The sequence below is a fragment of the Chiloscyllium plagiosum genome, unplaced genomic scaffold (assembly GCF_037043375.1).
Source record: "Chiloscyllium plagiosum isolate Xiang-an unplaced genomic scaffold, Cpla_swu_hap1 HiC_scaffold_39, whole genome shotgun sequence".
NCBI lineage: Eukaryota > Metazoa > Chordata > Chondrichthyes > Orectolobiformes > Hemiscylliidae > Chiloscyllium > Chiloscyllium plagiosum.
In genome coordinates this window covers 4686849-4702139 of record NW_028270177.1, presented here as the reverse complement: position 1 = coordinate 4702139, position 15291 = coordinate 4686849, and the positions used below count along the sequence as shown (strand labels likewise).

Here is a 15291-nt window from a genome sequence, read left to right as displayed (position 1 = left end):
TGATTCCAGCCTCGGGTGACTGTCTGTATGGAGTTTGCATGTTCTCCCCGTGTCTGCGTGGGTTTCCTCTGGGTGCTCCGGTTTCCTTCCACAGATCAAAGATGTGCAGGTTCGGTGAATTGGCCATGCTAAATTGTTCATTGTGTTCAGAGATGTGTAAGTTGGATGCATTAGGTGGGGGAATGGGTTTGGGTGGGTTACTGTCCAGAGAGTCGGTGTGGCCTGTTTCCACATTGTAGGGATTCTAGTATTCTGTTGGAAATTGCAATGTATAAGATTTAGGCATTTTGGTTTTTGTCTGAAAGGATGGGGTGGAGGAGTAGGGACTGTGGGAATATTGCTTAAAATGTCAAGATAATTCTCTACTGTGAACAGTTTTAATGATCTGCGATTTCCATTTAGCATGTTAATTGAAGGACACTTTAATGTAACCCCTTCATTGCCAGAAGCCACTGCATAAAAGATCATTGAATTCTGAAATTGAATAATTGGCATTTGAAATTCCCTGTTATCCCAGTATTTGTGTGCTTATACAACAGTAAGAATAGTTCCTAACAAGAGCAGGTTTATTCGTATATTTTGATAAAGGTTTATAATGTATATTGTCATTTCGGAATTAAAGTTTTAGAGTCATAGAGATGTACAGCACAGAAACAGACCCTTTGGTCCAACTTGTCCATGCCAACCAGATATCCAAAATTAAGCTAGTCCTTTTTTTGTTTGAATTCTGTGAAAGTGCCCTTTTTTTTAAGAATTCAGAGGTCATTTGGAACTATGGGCTCAAGACTTCAATGATAAAGTACCTGATTTAAGTTGATTGCCTTGATTATTTATTTAGGATTTAATTCCTGAATGTTTGAATGGTCAGAGGCTAGGATTGGGTTTCAGTTGAGATGAACAGTTTCATGTCAGCAAAAGAGCAGCTTAGTTTGTACAAATCTCCAGACTCGGGGCTTTATTCAGTAGAAATCTTCAAGTTGTGAGAAATGTTTTGAAGTTTCAAGGTTGTGAGTATTGAAAAGAATTCTAGGCTGTCAGGACTAGAAAACAGGCTATAAGCCTCAGAACCGGAAAGAGACCTCTTGGTGTCTGAGCAAGAAAACTTAAGGTAGAAGTTTTAATTTGGTGGAATTGAGTCTGTAAAGGATATTGTTGGGAAATAGGTTACATCATTGTTTTTGCTGTTTATGCTAACATCTTTCTAAATAGCATTTAATTTTTAAAAAATGAACTGTTCTTATATTAGAGGAATATTGGCAGTTTTAAGTGCATCTGTTCAGTGACTATTTGTCGGTGTTTTCCTTTTGGGGGTTTCGTTGTGGGAGGGGCAGGGGCAAAGGAAAAAGGAAATCTTCACATCTTGGTGAATGAAGTCAGTTGCATTTTGCATTTAAGTTCTCCGTTTGTTCTTTCAAGCCTCTGGCATGAACCTATAAAATTCTGATGAGTGCTGCTAGTTTTCCACTTGTACCAGGAATCATTTGGAAACAGAAGGGTTTGTTTTCTCCATGTTTAGTAGTGACAATATCCTTTCCTTATTGTAAAACATTTCGAGTTTTTTTTAATAAGTGTAAAATGTTGTTGCTACTGTTCTTCATGATGCTGTCATTGACATGCTGACATTTTCCCAAGAGACCAATGTCAATTTGTGTTTTTATCTTCTGTAATGGCAGGAGGTTCAACTACAAAAAATAGATTAAGATGTGAATCTTTAACAATGTACTTTTATTCTTAAAGTGAATATCATTTTCTTTCCTTATGTGGGCAAAGATCACATCATGAAATAAGGAGAGACCACAATTTGTTGCCCGTAATTGATGCCTTGAACTGAAATGGCTTCCTTGGCCATTTCAGAGAGTAGTTAGCAGTAAATCACATGCATTGCTGCATGACTCTGACTGCGTCTATGACATCACTGTGAATCTGGAGTCACTTGAGAATCAGACCTAGTAAAGATGGCAGACTTCCTTCTGTAAGTGAGGACCAGATGGATTTTACTGTCACATTAGAATGGGTTTTAATTCCAGATTTTATCCCACTCAAATGGGATTTGAACCCATGTACCAAAACATTAGCTTGACAGTGTGATTTACAGGTCAGCGATGTTACCACTGTGCTACCACCTCCCTGTTGTTGAAACTCAAATCTTTGTAGATGTGGTGTAGGTTAATTAAAATAAATGATAGAGTAAATGTGAGTCATTTATTATTAACTTGCCCTTTAAGCATAGCGCCCAGACTGTTTGTTTAGAAGATTAATGTGATGACTCAATAATCTTTTAAAATGAGCAGCATTCTGGACTAGTAATGTATATCTTTTCAACTGTAAAATAATCCTTTTTATTTAATGACTTAATATGAAGTATACTCTTCTGTAAAACTTGTGTGTGGGACTATGATGCAGTGTTTTATTCGAGTAGACCGATATAAATCCCACTCCAACAAGGAAAGAAGTAGAAACAGAACTGTGGGTGCTGTGAATCAGAAACAAAATCAGAAGTTGCTGGAAAAGCTCAGCAGGTCTGGCAGCATCTGTGAACAGAAATCAAAGTTAACATTCATAAATTTTCTATTTGACTAATCAATTTTAAGAATCAGTACAAATGGCTTAAAATTAAAAGCTTGCATTTTTAACATTGTGATGTAACGCTTGCTTTCCTGTTTCTAATTTACATTGTTCAGATACTGGCCTTTCCATGGTGGTGTTTGCTTTCTCACAAGAAGATCTATTGAATCGTTTAATGATTTATGGGAAGGCAGGCATTGTTGATTCATTGTGCCATCTCAATCATTGGAATCGATGTTCAATTCCCATCCATGCATTAGAGGTAAGAGACTGGATATGAACAACTTTAGAAGTTTAATTTTTAATTTTGTTTGCTAAATTTCACTATAATGTTTTAAATATTGTTTGGAGTATTGTTCCAACAAAACCATGCATTTATGCATGATAAAACGTGAAACATCACGAGGCACTTCACAGGAGTGTAATCAACCAAAACTTAACACTGATTCATGTAAGGAGATGTTAGAGCAAGAGCATCTTAAATTAGTAGCTTGGAGGGATTAGTGAAGAGGTAGGTAACAGAAAGCACAGCTGTCCATGTGGAGTAAAGAAAATTGAAGGTGCGTGGGCAAGCAGATATCTTGGATGGTTGTAGAGATTGAGGTTATGGTGACAGGAAAGGGCAATGACAAAGAGAAAATTGAAAACCAGAATGAGAATTATAAAATCAAAGCATTGCCAAACTGGATGCTGATGTGGGAATCGGTGTGCACAGCAATGATGTGTGGAGAGAGGTTGGTGCAAATTAGTATGCTCACAGCAAAATTTTGAATGTGCTCAGATTTACAAAAGGTTCTTTGTTCGAGATCTTCCTTGAAGAAAACCTTATATTTCTGCCTGCCAAAAAGCTCTTAACAGAATTCCTTACTTTCAAAAGCCTTCCTGATTATTGTTGGTCTCTTGTGAGTAAATGAATGCAGAAACAGCCTAATATCCTGATTGTAAGGTGAGAGAGAGTTACCAATAACGAGAGGAAGATTTTCTCTGGCTGTCATTTACAACATAATCATAATTTTTCTTTTAGACAGCTTTTATGATGCTGCATAGAGAAATCTCTCCCTTGATGTTGCTTGAAGTTTCTCCTCTTGAAAGGATTTATCAAATTCCTACCAGCTTATGAAAGAAAATTAAGCATTTTGTTAACCGGTTACATCTGCAACCAATGATTAATCACTTTTTTATTAATTCTTTTCTGGATTTTCATGAAACCTGTTGAGTGACGTGATCATTTTACTTTGAGTGGATTTGCATGAAACTAATTACGTGCACTCCTCTTGTGCGATTCTGCCTTTTGATCAAAACTCATCATCTGAGAGTTGTCATTTGTGGCACCGTGATTATAAGATGTGTTCTTTTTTAGGGGGTAGAAGCACTGACACCTTGTTGTCTGGACACAGTAAATACATTGTAATTGAGCCAAAAAAGTGAAGTCATGATGAACTCTAAGAAATATTCAACAGAGCTGTGGTAATATTAATGTATTTGATTTGGGAAAATTCTCCTATATTTAAATGAACTCATTTGGTTTATGGTGGTGCCTCTGGACACTTTGGAAAGATGTTTTTACTGACCTTTAGTCTGCCTTTGCTTTCTTTGGACTAGAGCTGTTGGCATGTGATGTGATAACTCCTTATTCATGACTTCCTGCTGCCATGGTTTTTGGTTACTTTCAGTCCTATTGTATTGTTGTACCTGTCACCACTGCATTAACATTTCATGTATTTAACTGTGATTAGAATCTTCTTCTAACTTGCATCAGATTCTTAAACCAAAATGGCAATGTTTGACCTTGCTAGATTTGACATTGTTCTACTATGTCTCCAGGTTGCACTCAACTGCTGGATTGTGAAGCTAATGTGTCTGGGGGAAATGAATGTTCATAGATGGGAAAGCAGGCCACCACCAGGTCCTTGCAGAAGCCACTGCCTTCAGTGAGGATCTGAAATCTGAATACAGGCTGAGGAAACCAGTTGTTGTCAGGAACAACCACTTACTACATGCTCTTACTAACTTAGGTGGCAATAAAATGGCTTCTCAATTCAAAGATGACAAAATGGCTTCTCGGTTGCAAACTGACAATTCTGCTAAAAGCTGCATAAAATGGTTTTAACCCTGCTATAGCTGCATAATTGACTAACCACAGTCTGCCTCAACACATAGTAGCAGACAGTGCTTCCTTTATAGCATAGAAGTAACTAGACTAGATAAGACATTACTGGCCATCCTGATTGACAGTTCGTGAGATAAGAGTGGCTTGAGTGTTGGAAAACAAAGTTGGTTCCCAGGAAATATCATTGGGCTGAGTTGCTGTCAATAAAGCTATTTCGTTAATTGATTGGTAATTGTCTGAATGTACTATATGATTATGGCCTATACCATCTTTTAAGAAAAGTATAAAAATGTTTTTATTTTAAGCCATGTCGGCAGCTCCTCTGAGTAACATGGAAGTGTTTAACTTCTGCATTCCTGGATAATCTGTGCCCGGCCGTATGAGAAATAAAGTGTGAAGCCTTAAAGGACCAGACCATTTGCAAGTGTTTATTGACCAATCATGGAACAGAGACCCTCACCTCCCCCCCGCCGGGGGTCCAGATCTTCATTAGAAGCAGAAAGAACAGCATTGCACTGATTGGCTTCAAAGTTAGGGTTACTGATTTCCACTGTGCAGGTCCACAATGCAATTCTGCAGTTGAGGGAATATCTTTATATCTTTGTTGCTATGCTGATGCCACACTGCTAGTAAAACAATGAAATCTTCCCTTTTGCTATAGGTGAAAGAATTTTCACACATTAAATTGCAAACGCCAGTAGGTTTGTCATTTTTCATAACAAGTAACAGACTCTTGGAATTTGATTTCACTATGTTTATGGGGAAAATAAACCAGAATTTGTGAAGGCTATATTTCTTGGGAATGGAAAAAGTAATGAGATCATGTGGATCAAGGGTGCAATTGCTGTTACTTGTCAGTAAAGGAGCTATCGACATTTAAGCTCCATTACCTTAATGTATCCTGTCCCTTCCATGACCCCCTATGGAATACTGCAAAGGAAGGAAGAAAGACTCACATTCAAGTCCTTCCTTGATTTTGAGAAATTTTGAAATGTTTGAATTATTTGAGCTTTTTTTTGTATTCTTGCGAAAATAAGAAACCTGACGTCCACTTGTAACCATATCTCCATTGGGCTATTCATTACAGATCTCTCATTGCGCAGTACTGGAAGGCTTGACTGGGCTTAGAAAAAAAATAACTGTTACTAACCATTGTCACATCTGAGAAAGGATAACCTATGTTCCATGGTCACTCTTAATCATTGTTTTGCTGCACTATGTAAATTCACCCATAGTTAATCAGCTGTTTTGCAAACTAGTTTTCCTGTATGCTTCTGAAATTGTAATGTGCACTAAATTGAAAGCAAAAATAAGTAAAACACTCCAGAGGAGTTAAGAATAAATGAAGTCTTTGGCATTTCATACAATTAATCTCTTCCTAATTTATCCAAATTTGTACAGAATTTGGTAACAAGATTTTAATGTAATTCTTCTATTCTTCTTGGATACACACTAATGGATATGTTAAATCACTGAACAGAGGAAGGCTTTTCAGATGCTAAATACCATCATTCTTTTAAATCTTTATTTTTTCAAATTATATTTTGTCCCATTCGCAGACCTTTTGAAGTGTTTCAGATTTCTATGGCATTTTGTATGGGAATTAGTGTGATTTTTAATCCCAAATATCCTGCTTTTTATGTACCTTTTTGTTCTGCTTTCCCCATCAACTCTACTGTAAGCCCTTTGAGGCTAATATATCTTTCCTGTGATAGCTAATGAAGAACATTTGTGTTTTGTTTTATAGCTTAGCTTTACAAAAACACCTCAGTTTTAAAGTACAATTTAAAAATGCACACTAAACTAGTTGGCAACAGTTTTCTTAAAATAATGTATTTTAAAATCTCTTTTCAAAGTGGAAAAATGGTTGGCGGAGTTCCAGAGTGATGTTTAGGTGCCAAAAGATTCTGCCTCGAACAGTGAAGGCCAGACTGAGTGTGTGAGGAACACACAATATCTGTGAAAGGATATGGACTAATTAGATAAATGGGCAAATCATTTATTAGATGGATTGCAAAGTGGGAACATATGACGCAATCCACTTTGGTGGACAGAATAATAGAAAAAAACTTAAATGGAGAGAGAACGCAGAAAGATCACAGAAAGGTAGCAAGTAATAAGAAAAGCAAAATGGCATTTAGACCTTTCTCTTTCAGGAAAGTTAGTTTTATTACAATGTGCAGGACATTGATGAGACCCCACACAGAGTAATATGTACAGTTCTGGTCTCTTTTATTTAAGGAGCGTTATTTAATTGGAGGTAATTCAGAAAAGGTTACTTCGATGATTTCTGTTTAGTTTTGTGTCTGAGCACAGTCATAGCCAGACAGCTGGCCTTGCTGGTCAGCAGTCCTTAACCAAGGGACAGGCATCTTGCCATATGGTACATTACCAGGTTAAGGTATGAGATTGATGTTGCAATGTACTGCATGTCATACAGCACAGAAACAGACCCTTCGGTCCAACTCATCCATGCTAACCAAGATCCCCAAACCTTGTCCCACTTGCCTGTGCTTGTCCCATATCTATCTAAACCTTTCCTATTCATATACCTGTCCAAATGTCTTGTAATGATATAAGCAAATGGCCATCAAAGTCTGAGGCGAGTAGTATATGAATAAAGTGTTGTAGGAGAAACTTAACAGGTCTGGCATCGCCAGCGATAAAGAAAGTGAGTTAGTGTTTCAAGTCCAACAGAACTCTTATTCAGAATTGAAAGGAGCTGGAAAATGGCGTGACAGGGGGGAAGGAGGACTGGGTGAAACAGATTGTGAGAGGACAGGAGAAAGCTAATGCTACTGCAGGAGAGAGAGAGAGAGAGATGTAAAATGGGTGTAAATGAATGTGTGAGAAGGAGAAAATACATCCACCCTGCAAAAGCAAAATCATCAAGACTGGGGAGAAAAGAAAAATGGTAGGAAGAGGCCATGTCTGAAGTTGTGGGACTCCATATTGTGGCCTAGAGGATATAAATTGCCTAAGTAAAAAATTGAATTAGTGTTTATTCAGTTTGTATTGTTTTGTTAGAACACAGCAGCAGACCCAGGAGAGAAATGTTAGCATGGAAACAAGGGGGCTTATTGAAATGCCAAGTCCCAAGGAGGTCAGGGTTGTTCCTATGGACAGAGTGGAAATATTTGGCAAAGTGTTTACCCAGTCTGCATTTAATCTTGCCAATGTAAAGGAGCTCTCATTGTGAACAGTGAATATAGTAACCTAGTAAAGTAAAGTACGAGTAAAACGTTGCTTTATCTGGAAGGTGAGTTTAAGGCATTGGACAGTGAAGAGGGAGACAGTGAATGGACACCTTCTGCACTTGCATGAGAAGTGAGTGATTGAATACAAACATTTGTCTGGGTGCACTATCATTTTTGAAAAATGGTACATGTGCTAGAGATGCTAGTCCATCCCAAGTTATTCACCAAGTGGCAAATACTTTTTGCTATGCCAAGATGGTAGAATGGGGTTAGTATCAGATGACAGGGGTGCCATAAGGTAATGGTAGGTAGATGATAAGGTGAGTTTAGGATGATGTGGCATAAAACTTGCTGAGCGTTTGGGAACGAAAGTCCTGTGTGAAACTCTTATGAACTTGACAACAGCGAAAATATTGTAAGATTCAGCCGATAGTTACTTAAAGCACGTTGTTCTCTTAGAATGTGAACAAATGATAGCATTTTTGGTACAGGCCCATAAAGCATCCCAAATTATTAAGTGTTGGAAAGCTACCTTTAAAAACTTATGCTGAGGAACACTGTATAGTTTCATTCACCACAATGACCAAGGAGTTATTTTAAATTAACTTTTTAATGTTATTTTAGTAAAAGTACAAAATAAGTTCCAAGATCACTGTGAACATGGGTTTCATAAGGAAATAGGATTAAAGAAGGGATGGAGAATGCTGTTGTTTAGTTGGACTTTGAAATGGGGAAAGATGAGGAGGGTAAGTCCCATTAGCCGAAAAATATATAGTGGAAATATAAATAATGCTGTGACATGGCATATTAAAGAATAATGTTTAAAATAGATGGGTGTGATGGAAGAGTATGGGCGGAAGTATTGTACATTCTGTATTTCAGTACAGAGGGTAATTGATGGAGTCAAGAAGCTCCTTAGCTTTGCTAGCCAGGAAAGAACTATTATTGAAACCAGAGTGGCAAGTCTTTCAAAGCAGGGTAGGGAGTGCAGGGTGGCAAATTTGGAAGTTGGAAATTTGAGGAACAATAGCAATACCAATAACGTACAGCTTTCCTAATTGATGCAAAGAAATAAAGTTGCAAGACCTTGGGATGGAAGGAAGGAGTCACCAATCTGATAATGTCAAGCCTCAAACCCTGTTCCATGTGTGCTGGCCTTGATTTAGTGGATGGCAGTCACCTCGTCTGTAAAAGAATAATTGGTTAATCTTTAAATTTGCAGGCGGGAATTGAGAACAGGCAGCTGGATATGGTTGATTTTTTCCTGAAGAGCAAAGAAAAATTATTTTGTGCTCCAGCAACACTTTCGGTGCAGGAACCTTCTGGAGCTGCGATGTCTTCGGTGCAGCTGTCAAGTAAGCAACTTGGATATTCAGGTCAAAATTCAATTTGCTCAGTTAGTGTGGATAAAATTCTTTGGGATGTCATTTTATATATATTTTAAAAAATGACTTGTTATCAAAGATTATTATTTGTTTAATTGACTGCTACATAGTTACTTTGTTTTCAAGCAGTCACTTAATATTATTTAAGACTCAATGATTTTGTAAATTTTAGCAAGGATATTGTACAACATTTATCTGCTGTCATGTTTCTTTTCTACTCATGGGATTTGAACATTGCTGGCAAGGCCAGTATTTATTACCTCTCCTTAGTGGTGGTTGAAAAATATGGAAATGAACTAACTTGTTAAAAAAGTTGCAGTCCTGCCTGTATACGTACACCCAATGTTGCAGAAGTTTAGAACATAGAACAGTACAGAGCAGAACAGGCCCTTCGGCCCACAATGTTGTGCAGAGGATTAATCCTAATCTAAAATAAAATAACCTAACCCACGCACCTCTCAATTCGCTGCTGTCCATGTGCATGTCCAGCGGATGCTTAAATGTCCCTAATGACTCTGCTTCCATCACCACTGCTGGCGACGCATTTCATGCATTTACAACACTCCGCATAAAGAATCTACCTCTGATGTCTCCTTTATACCTTCCTCCTAACATCTTAAAACTGGGACCCCTTGTGGCAATAAATCCTGCCCTGGGGAAATGTCTCTGGCTGTCGATTGTATCATGCCCCTCATTACCTTGTACACCTTGGTCAGGTGAGATGAGATTCCCTACAGTATGGAAGCAGGCCCTTTGGGCCAACAAGTCCACCCCAACTCTATATTCGCCTCTGAATGCACCTAACACTATGGGCAATTTAGCATGGCCAATTCACCTGACCTGCACATCTTTGGATTGTGGGAGGAAACCTGAGCAGCCACAGGGAGAATGTGCAAACTCCACACAGACAGTCGGGTCTGTGAACCCGGGTCCCTGGCGCTGTGAGGCAGCAGTGCTAACCACCGTACCACACCTGTTTTCCTCCTTCTCTCCAGCGAGAAAAGTCTGAGCTTAGTCAATCTCTCTTCGTAAGACAAGCCCACCAGTCCAGGCAGCATCCTGGTAAGCCCTCTTTGCACCCTGTCCAAAGCCTCCGCAATTTTCCTGTAATAGGGCGACCAGAACTGGACACAATATTCCAAGTGTGGTTTCACTGGGTTTTGTAGAGCTGCAGCAAACCTCTTAAATTCGATTCCCCATTAATGAAAGCTAAAACACCATTTGCTTTCTTAACAACCCTATCCACTTGGGTGGAAACTTTGAGGGATCTATGCACTTTGACCTTCCAAAATGCATCACTTCGCATTTATACAGGTTGAACTTCACCTGCCATTTCTTAGCCCAGCTCTGTATCATGTCAATGTCGCTCTGCAGCCGGCAACAGCCCCCTATGCTGTCGACGGCTCCTCCAACCTTTTGTCATCAGCAAATTTACTAACCAACCTTCAACTTCCTCATCCAAGTCATTTATAAAAACTTCAAAGAGCAGAGCTCAAGAACAGAGCCCTGTGGGACACCACTCACCACTGACCTCCAGGCACAATACTTCCCATCTAAACCTTCTCTGCCTTCTGTCAGCTAACCAATTCTGAATCCAGAGAGCCAAATCTCCCTGTATCCCATACCTCCTGACTTAATGGATGAGCCTACCATGGGGGAACTTATCAAATGCCTTGAAGTCCATATGACCACATCCACTCCTCGACCTTCGTCAACCTGTCTCGTCACCTCCTCGAAGAACTCAATAAGATTTGTGAGTATTTGAAGCCTTCCCTCCTGCACCAGCTGTGCAGCCACGTGTTAAACTGCACTTGCTGCCTGTTCCTCACCTCACTATCTTGTGGCACCGGTAGCAAATCTGAGAACACTACTCTACTTGTCCTGTTCTTCAGCTTCCAACTAGCTCTCTGTAGTCAATTTTCAGATCCTCAATCCCTTTCCTGGCTATGTCATTGGTGCCAATATGTACCACGATTTCTGGCTGCTCACCCTCCCCCTTCAGCAACTTGTAAACCCGATCGGTGACATCGCAGAACCTGGCACTAGGGAGGCAAAATACCTTCTGGGAGTCCTGTTCCTGACCACAAAATCTCCTGTCAATCCGTCTAACTATTGACTCCCCTACCACTAGTGCTTTTCTATTCTCCCTCCTTCCTTTCTGAGCCTCAGTTCCAGAGACCTGACAACTATGGCTTCCCCCGGTAGGCTGTCCCCACTAGCAGTATCCAAAATGGTATACTTATTGCTGAGGGGAATGGCCACAGGGGATCCCTGCACTGTCTGTTGGCTCCCTTTCCTCCCCTTGACTGTAAACTAGCTGTCCTTAGCTTGTGTCTGAGGATTGTCCGCCTCCTTGTACATCCTCTCAATTTCCCCTCTGCCTAATGGATGAGCCACAGTTCATCCAGCTCCAGCTCCAGTTGCCTAACTCGGTTTTTGAGGAGCTGGAGTTGGGTTCATTTCCCGCAGAGGTGGTCAGTGGAGACTCTCACCTGCCACATTCTGCAGGAGGAACAATTTTGATCCAGCAACAGTGAAACATAGAAACTCGAAACAGAAGTTGGCCTTTTCATCCTTTGCGTCTGCTCTGCTACTCAGTATGATCATGGCTGGTCCCTATCTCAATGAAACATTCCTGCTTTCCATCCATGCCCCTTGATGCCTTTAAAACAGAAAAATGTTTCTAGTTCTTTCTTGAGGCAATGATGCTTCAGTTCCAAGTCATGCCCCCACTTCCCTCTTCCTTCTACATGATAGCAGTGGCAAGTTTGAAAAGAGTTGCCCAAGCAGGTTGGTTCTTGTAGCTGCCTTCAGCTCAAGCCGTGAAGAACCAGTTACTGAGAGAGTGAATGCATAGGGTGGAGATTGGGGTTCAGATCAAGCAAGTATCTTTCTTTTGAATGGTATTGAGCTCCTTCAGTATTGTTGGTGCTGCATTTGTTCATGCAAGTAGATAATATTCCATTACACTCCTAACTTTAGGCTGGAATTTGATGTCTGCAGCAAAGCAATACAGACTGAAACCTTTTAATATAATTTTAAATGATTATAAAGGAGCAGCTACACCAAAAGATTTAGTCACCTTGCTTTAAAATTATATATGTTATGGTGTCATGATAGTGGGACACCCTAGATGCCACTACTGTCATTCACTCTAGCATATGTGGCTTTCTTTGGGAAACAGGGGTCCTAGCCCCGAACAAGAAAATAATTACTTATTAAAATTCCCATCTTTATTTATTGATGTCCTAACCACGTCCTCTTCAGAATTATTTTTATGTTGAGGAATATTCTTTGCCTCAGAATCTTCGAAATAAATGTCTTGGAATTGCAAAATAAGAAAAGGTTTGTTTTAATTGGTTCCTTCACTTTTGCCGGGTCAAAATTCTGGAATTGCCTTTCTAACTGTTGGACTGCAACAGTCTGAAAAGACAACTAACGGGGGAATAAATATTAATGCAATCTGTGAGTATCCATGAATGCATTTTAAAAATTGCAAATATTAAAAAGGTTAGAGAATCAACTGGATGCAGGTCAGCTATGATCTAATCGAATGATGCCACAGGCTAAATGGCTTCCTTCTATTACTGTGCTCCAAAGTTGGTCTATGGAACTCCTGTTTACAGAAGCTAATTTGGTTTGTCTGCAAGCTCATGTTCCACAGCACACTCTTCAACATTGAGTCGCATGTCCTGTAGAAAACGTGGCAAAAAAAACCTTAGTCATAAGGTACAGTTCTTAAAGTTTTTCTTTAATCTGTTTTATCTCTCAACTCTGGTATCCATGTTTTCAAAATAGCTAAGCATAAAGTAATCAAGCACTGGAGATCAAAAGGCCCAGGTTTGATTGGAGAGGTATACTAAGCTAACTGATCTCAGCTGGGACAGCACTGTGTAGAGATGACCCATGTTCCTTAGTTTCAGGGGAGGAAACTACAGGCAGAATTTCTGATTTCACTTGCTGTTTGGCATCTTCATTGCATTTGTGTAACTGTTGGGTACAACAGACTGGATCTCAGCTGTGGTTCATCTGTGGTCAAAAAAACCCTGCCACTTGCTGCCTAGACATGCAAGTCTTTGATATGGTTGTGGTGAGCTTGTGGAACTGTACCTAAGCAAAACCCAACCCTCAGCAGTCTGAGGGAGAACAAAATTTTGCTATCTTCGATTTTGAATTCGAGACACCAATGTTGGTCTGGGGTGTACAAAGTTAAAAATCACTCAACACCAGGTTATAATTCAACAGGTTATTTGGAAGCACTAGCTTTCGGAGCGCTGCTCCTTCAGGTAATTGTGGGGAATAAGACGGTAAGCCACAGATTTTATAGCAAAAGTTTACAGTATGATGTAACTGAAATTATATATTGAGAAAGACCCAGATTGTTTGTTAAGTCTTTCATGTTTTAGAATGACTGTGTTGGTTTCAGTTCTTCCATATGTAAATCGCAAAACCTTTTTTAAAAGTTACATTCTCAAGTGCACGTTAACAGTTTGTGTCATGTCAGCCCAGATAAGGTATTGAAGGTGTTAACTCCCTGTGAGGCTGTCTGTACCACAATGGTCAGACTGATTCTAATCTAAAAAACGGATTTACAGAATCTTACATGGGATTCATCCAGTTTTTGAGGAAAGTAAAATGTAACTCTGCAAGTACAAATTCACTCCACAAACTTTTATGTGTGTGTGTGTGTGTTTTGGGGGGGTGGGGGTAGTTTGAGGGTGTCTGAGAGGGTGTGTGTATGTGTGTAAGTGCAAAGGGGTTTAAGTCTGTGAGAGGGTGTGTCGGGGAGTGTCAGAGAGAGGGTCTGAGTGTGTGTGTCTGTCTGTCTGTATAGTGCAATGGGGTCACCTGTAGTGTGACATGAACCCAAGGTTCCGGTTGAGGCCATCCCCCATGAGTACTGAACTTGGCTATCAGCTTCTGCTCGGCCACTTTTCGTTGTTGCCTTTCCTGAAGTCCACCTTGGAGGATGGTTATCTGAAGATCCGAGGTTGAATGTCCCGGACTGCTGAAGTGTTCTCCGACCAGGAGGGAACACTCCTGTCTGTTGATTGTTGTGCGGTGCCCATTCATCCGTTGCCATAGCCTCTGTTTGATCTCGCAAATGTACCATGCCTGAAACCAACATGATGAAGGAGCAGTGCTCTGAAAGCTAGTGCTTCCAATTAAACCTGCTGGACTATAATCTGGTCTTGTGTGATTTTTAACTTTATAAGCCCTAGTCCAACACTGGCATCTCCAAATCATGGAAACCAACATAATCATTCTAAAAGATAAGAGACTTAACAAACAATCCGGGTCTTTTTTAATATACAATTTCAGTTACATTCCACAGTAAACTTTTGCTATAAATTCTGTGTCTTACAATCCTATTCTCCACAATCACCTGATGAAGGAGCAGCGCTTCGAACGCTAGTGCTTCTAAATAACCGTGTTGGACTATAACCTGGTGTTGTGTGATTTTTAACTTCAATTTTGAAGTCTTTATCGACTTGCCTTCAAATTAAATTAATTATATCATTTTTATATTAAAGCTGTAAAAGGTCATTGGACTCCTATTTTGACACAGCTGACATTGCGCTGCTATTAATTCGTCTAAATCCAGCCCTAACTCCACTTCCCACCCCAAATCAACCCACCCTCCCCTTTTCCATACTTTGGAAATTGCTTATGTTTTACAAAGTATCGCAAAATGGAAGCACACAAGAGAGGAGTGTTTATTTTGTGTTTCTTGGCAATAGTTAAGATGCAAGTTCAATGACAACATTTCTTCTTTGTTCATTCCCCTCTTTATGTAGATGTCGAAGAAATTAAGCCAGCTTTAGATTTGCTATGTTCAGCCATCAGAGTAAATTATTCTGAAACGCAGGGCAAGCAGTTCTCTGAACAGCTTCTGAACCTTACATTGACTTTTCTCAACAAACAAATGCAAGAGCTTCTAACCCAGTCAGGAGGTGAGATGTCTTGATAACACTGTGTATTCCTTTGAATAATTTCTTTTTGCAGCTATTTCATATCTGTGACTCATTCAGAT

General features: G+C 39.7%; 1 protein-coding gene across 2 annotated transcripts in view; it reads left to right on the top strand.

The window, feature by feature from the left end:
* The window catches only part of spg11 (SPG11 vesicle trafficking associated, spatacsin), a 143916-nt gene that overhangs the window by 12356 nt on the left and 116269 nt on the right, over positions 1–15291 (top strand). For both annotated transcript variants that reach the window (XM_043677119.2, XM_043677120.2), the window contains exons 7-9: positions 2682–2827; positions 9095–9227; positions 15056–15211. In XM_043677119.2, coding sequence (XP_043533054.2) covers positions 2682–2827; positions 9095–9227; positions 15056–15211 — 435 coding nt within the window. The remainder of the gene's footprint in view (positions 1–2681; positions 2828–9094; positions 9228–15055; positions 15212–15291) is intronic.